At 47.5% G+C, this 8,667-nt stretch overlaps 1 protein-coding gene across 1 annotated transcript; it reads left to right on the plus strand.

Annotated features, from left to right (window-relative positions):
- Positions 1-284: 284 nt before the first annotated feature.
- On the plus strand, positions 285-6,902 carry LOC103191728 (agouti signaling protein). Its single transcript, XM_007934575.1, has 3 exons — positions 285-444; positions 2,236-2,300; positions 6,726-6,902. Exons 1-3 carry the CDS (start codon positions 285-287, stop codon positions 6,900-6,902), a joined length of 402 nt encoding a protein of 133 aa, XP_007932766.1.
- Positions 6,903-8,667: the final 1,765 nt, after the last annotated feature.

Here is an 8,667-nt window from a genome sequence, read left to right on the forward strand (position 1 = left end):
CTTTCATCATACTAAGGAAGTTCTCCTCCAGCAAATCTTGGGTGATTTTCTCAGTGGTTTTATTTTTCTCTTCCTCTTCTGGAATTCCAATGACACGTAGATTATTTCTTTAGATGGTATCCCACATGAACCTTAGGCTTTCTTCACTTTGTTTTGATTTTTTTCCTGATTGATCCCTTTCCAAATAAGTATTCAGGTATTTGTCTTCAATCTCATAAATTCTGTCTTCCGTTTCATCAATTGGCACTACCCCCATCTTCTCTGTCCCACACAGGCCTCTCAGGATGGATGTCACCCGCCTTCTCCTGACCACTCTGCTGGTCTGCCTGTGCTTCCTCACTGCTCACAGCCACCTGGCGCTCGAGGAGAAACCCAGTGATGACAAGAGCTTGAAGAGCAACTGCTCTATGAACCTGCTGGGTTTTCCTTCTGTCTCCATCGTGGGTAAGTAGGCTGGCCTGGGGCCCAGCTTCAGAGCTCTGGCCCATGGGAGGAGAGGGGAGCTTCCAAGACAGACACCAGGATCCACTGCTCATTCCATGAAATAATCCTGGGAGAATCAAGGGCTTCTTGACTCATTTGGTTTGGGAAAGCCCTGCATGCCCCTGCCACCAACTAATAGGCAGATTAGCATGTTAGATGCTCTGAGAAAGCCTGCAGTTGAGGCATGTGGTGAATTTAGCATTTCTGAAACTTACTGAATCACAGAGCCCCAATCAAGAGAAACAAGCTTTAGGAAATGCAAACAGAATATAAGCAAGCCTGGCATGAACCAATCCTATCATGACAGGGTTGAGAATGACTGCTCAGGGGAAAATATTAGGGGCAGTAACCAAAAAAAAAAAAATAAACTCAGTGCCACTGAGTGGATTCTGATTCATAGCAACCCCCACTGGGTTTTCAAGGTGGTAAATCTTTACAGGAGTAGATTGCCTCAACTTCCTTCTGCTGAGAGGCTGGTAAGTTTGAACTGCCAACCTTCTGTTTAGCAGTCAAATGCCTTACCCCCTGTGCCAGCAGGGCTCCTTATTAGGGGCAGTAGAGCCTGGCACTGGAGATCTTCTGGTTTGACTTCACTGGATCATAGTAATAATAGCAGACATACTGTGTGCTAGGCACTGTGCTGTAGACAGATTATCTCATTTAATCTTCAAATAACCCTGTGAGGTCAATACAATTTTTATTCATGTTTCACAGTTGAGGGAATTGAGGCTAGGAAAGTTAAGTAACTAGTATAAGATCACCGAGTTCTTCTGGGGCAGAACCAGAGTTCAAACCCAGTTGTTTAAGTCCTGAACCTAAGCTCAAAACTGGCATCCCTTGCTGCCTTGCCTCTCACTAAACCAACCAAACTCACTGCCATCGAGTCAATTCTGACTCATAGAGATCCCCATTCGGTTTCCAAGGCTATAAATCTTTATGGAAGCAGACTGCCCCATCTTTCTTCCATGGAACAGCTGGTAGGTTAGAACCATCAACCTTCTGATTAGCAGCCAATATGCCTTAACCACTACACCACCAGAACTCCTTGCCTCTCACAAAGCAAAGAGGATGTTCTAGGCATATCAGGGAGGTAAAGGCAGGGTTGGGGGGAGGGCATCAATATTCACTGATCACTATTGATACACCAGACTTTTCACTCTGTAAGTTTACCTCATTTACCATCCAGACAGCATCCTGTAAGGTAGGTATTAACAATACTCATTGTGCAAATAAGAAAACCGAGTCTCAAGGAGGTTGAGTAGGTTACCCAAAACCACGCAGCTGTTAGACAGCAAAGTCAGGATACCAGTCTGGTCTGCCCAACTTCAAAGCACTAAGAAAGGACAAACAGGAATACGGAAAACACCTGCATAGACAAGACACTGAGCCCATTTTCAGGGTACCACAATGTTCTTGCTCCTGCCAAGAATAGAGATGAAAGGGGAATGTGGGTGGCTCGGAGCAGCCCAGGGCCAACCAGGTTGAGACCACGTGTCTCATGGATACTATGGGCAGATCCCAGGGCCTCCTTAGATTTCTCTTTTGCCTTCCCTTAGAGGTCACTTTGCTCAAAATCTTTGGCCCCAGGTCAGCACCCGGGCCAAAAAGATGTGACTCCTGAGATAGGACTCATCCAGCCAAATGCTTCCCCTACCCATCCCAGGACTTCCCAAGCCCCGTCTATCTTCCCACTGTGCTGCGGCTCAGGGCCCCCAGAACATCTGCCTTTGTTTCTTCTGTCTTTCTTTGAAGCACTGAACAAGAAATCCAAAAGGATCAGCAGAAAAGAGGCTGAAAACATGAACAGATCCTCCAAGGTAGGCCTGGGAGCTCTCCCTGTGGGGGCGGGATAGGACTTAAGAGGGGTCCTTAAAAAGAGAAAGGAACCATGGTGTCACCATGGGTAAGCACTCGGCTGCTAATTAAAAGGTTTGTGGTTCAAACCCACCAGCTGTTCCATGGGAGAAAAATGGGGTAGTCTACTTCCATAAAGATTAGAGGGTCACTATCCTACAGGGTCACTATGAATTGGAATGGACTTGACGGCAGTGGGTTAAAAGGAGAGGACACACAAGCTCTGACTAGTAACTGAATGGAAGATTGTCTAGGTCTACATCAACAAAAGAAGCTGAATGCCACCTGAAGGGCTTCTTGGCCAGGAGTCCTGGGTCAGACCCCTACAGAAACCCAGGAGGCTGAGGCTCACTGAGCAAAATAGCTGTAGGGGGTTTGAGGAAATTTGTGGCTGATTAAGAAAAAGGTATGACAATGAGATAGCATTGCACACCAAGCTATTTAGTTAGGTGTTGACAGCCACATGCAGGAGGTAGTCCCCTACAACAGGAGGTCTTCCAGAGACTAGGGGCTTAGGGAGCCACCAAGAAGGGGAAGAGAAGGGAAGAAGAAGCTTCCATGTCCCTGGGTGATGTCTTCCTACAGTGAGGAAGAGCAGAGAGCTTCCAAAGACAGCAGTATCCTGTTGCTGTTGTTGTTAGGTAAGGAGGTCTGGGGGTGCAGTGCCTAAGGCATTTGACTGCTAATCAGAAAGTCAGGGGTTCAAACTCACCAGCCACTCCCTGGAAGGAAGATGGGGCAATCTACTTCCACAAAGATTGACTGCCTTGGAAACCCAGTGGGGTCACTGTGAGTCAGACTCAACTTCATGGCAGTGGGTTTGGTTTGGTTTGGTTGTTAGGTGCCGTTGAGTCGGCTCCGACTCGTAGCGACCCTGTGTCCAACAGAAACAAACACTGCCCGGTCCTGCACCAGCCCCAGTCCTTGCTATGCTGAGCCCGTCGTCACAGCCATTGTGTCAATCCATCTTGTTGAGGGTCCTCCCCTTCTTCGCTGACCCTCTACTTTACCAAGCATGGTATCTTTCTCCGGGTCCATTCTCCAGAAATGGTCCCTTCTCACAATATGACCAAAGCAGGTGAGACAAAGTCTGACCATTCTCGCTTCCAAGGAGCATTCTGGCTGTACTTCCTCCAGGACAGTATCCTAGCATCCTTAAACTGTACAATTTTATCTTATATGGGAGCTCTGGTAGCATAGTGGCTAAGGCACTTGACTGCTAACCAGAAGGCTGGCGGTTCAAACCCACCAGCCACTCCTCGGAAGGAAGATGGGGCAATCTACTTCCGTAGTGATACTGCCTTGGAAACCCAAGGAGGGGTCGCTATGAGTCGGGTCCGACTCGATGGCACATAACAACAACAACAACAACAGGACTAGCAGATGTTAAGTGAAGTTTCATGAGGTATGGAAAGCAGGCAGGCTCTCAGTGACCAAAATTCTGCTTATTTGGGCAATTTTTAAAAAACTGGATCTGCACAGATTTGAGTTTGGTGCTGGTGGGCTTTTATTGGGCTAAAGAGCCCCAGATTACTATGAAGTAAATAACTCGGGGCTAACAGGCAGATACCACTTTACTCCTGTATGTAACGATAGCTTACCTGCTAAAAAGCATCTTCCTGTACTAGCTTGGCCCCTGCCTGAAATTACACCCTCATCCATTCCTTGGGATGGGTGTGATGCTTCCCAAACCTCCATCAACTCAGAACTACTCTCACAACTTTTGTCACCTATTTAATATATTTAATTAAAATTAAAATTTTAAAAATTATGTAACAATGATAAATAGGAAACCAGTACCACTTGCCATCAATAGAAGAGAACCATAAAGATGAGTAAAATGAAAATGAAACGTTGTTTAGAGAACTCTAGCTGGACAGTGTGGCCTGCCAAAAGTTCTTAATCTGAGACCTGCTCTATGGTAAAAGGCAGATCAGCAAATGTTGGGAGAGGCGTTTGTTACTTCCTGACACCAAGCTGAGCCTCTGGAATTGAAAGAGACTGAAAAAAGAAATTATTTTCACTATGTGATTCAAAAGAGCTCTGGTAGCATAGTGCCTAAGGCACTTGACTGCTAATCAGAAGGCTGGCAGTTCAAACCCACCAGCCACTCCTCTGAAGGAAGATGGGGCAATCTACTTCCGTAGTGATACTGCTTCGGAAACCCAATGAGTTGGGTCCGACTTGACGGCACAGAACAACAGCAACATATGATTCAAGGTCATTTAATATTCAGGCACCACCTAAAACCATCACACCATGGCCAGCCTTCCCCACGCTTTGGGAAACACTGGATTAAGGCATTGTTGAAGTGCACACATTATTGTGTTTTAGTCTGTCTCCGTTTCCCAGATCAAGGGTAACCACAACAGGGAGCACTCCTCCTGGGTAGCTTCAGGAAATCCCTGCTCCTCTCAGAGCCTGTTTCTCAGACTGGAAAGTGAACAGATAGATCAGATGATTGGCAAATACATATTACATGTTAAAAAAAAAAAAAAAATCAAACCCACTGCTATCAAGTCAATCTTCCTCCCACAGAGCAGCTGGTGGGTTTGAACAGCCAACCTTCTGGTTAGCAGTCAAATGCCTTACCCACGAGGCTACAAGAGATCCTATATTATGTGTTAACGAAAAAAAAAAGCCAAACTCACTGCTCTGGAGTCGGATCTGACACACAGCAACCCCTCCTTGGGTTTCCAAGGCAGTATCTCTATGGAAGTAGATTGCCCAACCTTCCTTCCTTCTGAGGAGTGGCTGGTGGGTTCAAACCGCCAGCCTTCTGGTTAGCAATCAAATGCCTTAGGCACTACCTGTTAGGCACTGGGAATATAGCAGTGGATAAGAGAGAGCTATCCCTGCTCTCATGGAGTTGTGGGGAAAATAGGTGAACAAGTAAATCAGTAAATACAAAAGATGAATTCAGATAAATACTTTGAAGGAATTAAAGCAGGGTAATGAGACAAAGCCCCAGTGGTTCAGTGGTCAAGTGCTCAGCTCTTAACCAAGAAAGATGCGGCAGTTGGCTTCTATAAAGTTTACAGCCTTGGAAACCCTATGAGGTAGTTCTACTCTGTCCTATAGGGTCACTAAGAGGCAGAACCAACTTGATGGCAATGGGTTTGGTTTTTTTGGAATGAGACAGAGAGTGAGTGAAGGGGAAAATTCAAAATAACCCACAGCAGCAATGTTCAACAGAAATGTAACGTAAGCCACATATATAATTTTAAATTTTCTAGTTGCCATATTAAAAAAAGGTAAAGAAAATGGTGCAATTAATTTTAGTGATATATTTTATTCAGCCTAATATATCTACAATATTATCACTACAATATGTAATTGATATAAAAATTATTAATGAGATAGTTGACATTTTTTTTCTCATAGTAAGTCTTTGAAATTTGTTGCCCACTTTACACTTTTGTTGTTGTTTGCCGTCGAGTTTTTACACTTACCACATCTTAATTCTGACAACACTAATTTTCAAAAGTTAAAGTGAAATGGAATCCTACCAAAATAATAAAGTGGTATTTAATGGAAAAAATACTTTATACTGCTTCAATTTTTAAATTTAAATTAAATTAAATTTGAAAATTCTTCAACTTGGGATAGACATGTCAAATTGGCCTCAAGTATACTTGCATTCTTGTATACTTTCAAGTCTAACTACATATGACCAGAGGCTGCCTGTAAAGGACAAAAGAGCAAAGGTCGCGGCAGAGGGAGTAGCATGCAAAGCTGCAGCAGGAACTCATTCGCTGTGTTCAGTGCACAGAAACAGACCCATAGAGCAAGGGGTAAGGTGGGCAGGTTGGAGAGGTGGGCAGGGGCCAGACACAGAGGACCTCAAGGGTCGAGGTGAAGTTTGTAGTGCATTCTGAAGGCACAGGAAAAAAAAAAAAAAAAACAGTGGGAGTCTTTAAGCAGGAATGGGATGCTATCAGAGGTCTTCGCAGAGGTCCCTTTAGTGCCTTGGAGGAGGGACTGTAGGGGGCCCAGAGAGACAAGTCGTGGCTAGGCCCAGGGTAGTAGCAGTAAAGGTGGAGAAGCGGGATCTACTGCGAAGGCAGAGCCGACAGGCACTGCGGTTTAGACTGAACCCAGAGACCATAATTAAAAGCTATGTAACTAAGTAGAGTCCACCAGGGGGAGAAGAAGACAGCCAGGCCAGATCCAAGTACATTTTGATGGGGGTGGAGGTAGATAGGACAAGATGGGGAAGCGGGCAGACACCGGCTGGGGTGCCCTGTGGGCATGGGTAGCGCGGGCAGTGGGCAATCGGGTGGGTTGTCCCGCCCGGGGCCTCGGTGGCTCAAGAAACATTCTGGCAGAGGTGAGGCCAGGTGAGTCAAGCGCGGCCCGCTCCAGCAGTCCTGGCGTTTTCCCCGCAGAAAAAGGCTTCGGTGAAGAAGGCGGCCCGGCCTCGACCCCCGCCGCCCGCTGGCTGCGTGGCCACCCGCGACAGCTGCAAGCCGTCGGCGCCCACCTGCTGCGACCCATGTGCCTTCTGCCAGTGCCGCTTCTTCCGCAGCACCTGCTCCTGCCGCGTGCTCAACCGCAACTGCTGAGCGCGCGCGCCTCCCGGGCGCGGCGGGAGCGCGCGGGCGCGCGGGGCTTCCGGAAAACCAGGGGGCGCTTCTAGAGCGGGTGATCTTAGTAGGTGTGGCTTCCTAGAACTGAGGCTACCGATGTGGGGGCGGGGGTGCGGGGGGGGGGGGGGGCGGGGGTGCGGGTGGGGCTTTCAGGAGGTGGGACTTAAAGGACACTTGCTTGGGCTAAATCTAAATATATGCAGGTTCTCCGAGTACTGTGGCTGTTTGTTCAGCGGACCCAAAAGATACCTCTTTCCCTTCGCCAATATTCCTTCACGGCGGAAAGCCCCGAGGAGTGAGCGCACGCTTTCTGCACGGAGCTGGGGGAGCCTGCGCTCCGGGTAACAGCTTCTGCGGGTCCTACACCTGGGAACGCTGCTGCCTCCTACCTTTAACCTGAGAACACCTGCGAACGCCTCCAAAACCAGGGAATGCAGTCACTTACCTGATCCCTCTCCTAAAAAGTTCTCCTACCCCGTACCCTGGGGGTAGGGGGTGAGGGGTGGAGTTCTCCAACTCCATACACAATCTGCTGGGTTTTCTGTCCCAGGCGACTCTGCCTTCTGGGAATAAAGACCAAGATGGCTATTTAGAAGGGACATTGTCGTGGGTCCCTACAGCCAAAGGTCCACTTGTGCCGCTCCTTCCTCCCCTCAGCCATTCACAGAGGTGCTGAAACCTGGGAGGAGTTGCCCTGCTCCCAGGCTAAATGATTTCTGACCACCGGTCCCCAGGCATTTGTAACTGAAAGCCTAGAGTTTGGGCCCTAGAGTGGGAAGCAGAGACTCCGGGATTCTTCCTCACCTCCCACCTTAGCTCTGTTAGCCAGTGATGAGGCAATGGATATGAGTTTGGGGTGAGTAGGCACCAGCCTTTATACTGATTATCAGGGACCTGTTGCCAAAAATGTCCCAAGCTGCTCTCTGACAGCCTATCCTCAGAGATGCTCTGAGTCTGCAAGAAGCCGAGGTGCAGTATTTTATCTTTGGAAGAATCCTGGGAGAGAGAGCACCTGGGATGCTGATTTAGGGATAAGAGGAAGGAGTTGGGAGCAAGGTCTGTGAGGAAGGAAAGGCCAGCCAGGGTGGGAGGGTATAGGAACACCCAGGGCCTGAAGGGCAGTGGCTCCAAACAACATCATCTGCTTGCACTGCTCGGCTGGGGACATCCCTGCCCACAGACAGAAAGGCTGACACCAGTTGTCAACGTCCCACTTCCACCACAAAAGCTGGAGCTCTTCCTAAAGGAATCACTGTGTCTAATCAAAAGCCAAGAAACTATGAACAGTGGAGATTTTTAAAAGGCTGTGCATAAGTAAGAGTCTAGAGAGAGGCTATGAGGCAGAAAAATGTGGAGCAGTTACTTCAGCCCTGATAATCCCCATGTATCTCTGTTGCTTGGAGGTAAGGACAGTGAGGCTCAAGAGCTAAATTTAAAAAATTAAAAAAAAAAAATGCTAGTGAGGGTGTGGGGAGATTGGAACTCTCAAACACTGCTGGTAGGACTGTAAAATGGTCCAACCACTGTGGAAAATGGTATGACTCTTCCTTGAAAAGTTAGATCTAGAGATACCATATGATCCAGCAATCCCACTACTGGTGTATATCTTAAAGATATAAGCTCCATCTCATGAATAGATACATGTACACCCATGTTCACTGCAGTGTTACTCACAATAGAAAATAGATGGGAACAACCTAAGTGTCTATCAACAGATGAAAGGCTAGACAAATTATGGTAC

This window comes from Orycteropus afer, unplaced genomic scaffold, assembly GCF_000298275.1.
Source record: "Orycteropus afer afer isolate SDZICR_OR568_19922 unplaced genomic scaffold, OryAfe1.0 scaffold00020, whole genome shotgun sequence".
Taxonomy (NCBI): Eukaryota; Metazoa; Chordata; class Mammalia; order Tubulidentata; family Orycteropodidae; genus Orycteropus; species Orycteropus afer.

Coding starts and splice junctions, on each gene's coding strand:
- LOC103191728 (XM_007934575.1), top strand. CDS start 285: ATGGATGTCACCCGCCTTCTCCTGACCACTCTGCTGGTCTGCCTGTGC. Junction 445..2,235: donor TCCTTCTGTCTCCATCGTGG/GTAAGTAGGCTG, acceptor CTTTCTTTGAAG/CACTGAACAAGAAATCCAAA. Junction 2,301..6,725: donor ACATGAACAGATCCTCCAAG/GTAGGCCTGGGA, acceptor TTTTCCCCGCAG/AAAAAGGCTTCGGTGAAGAA.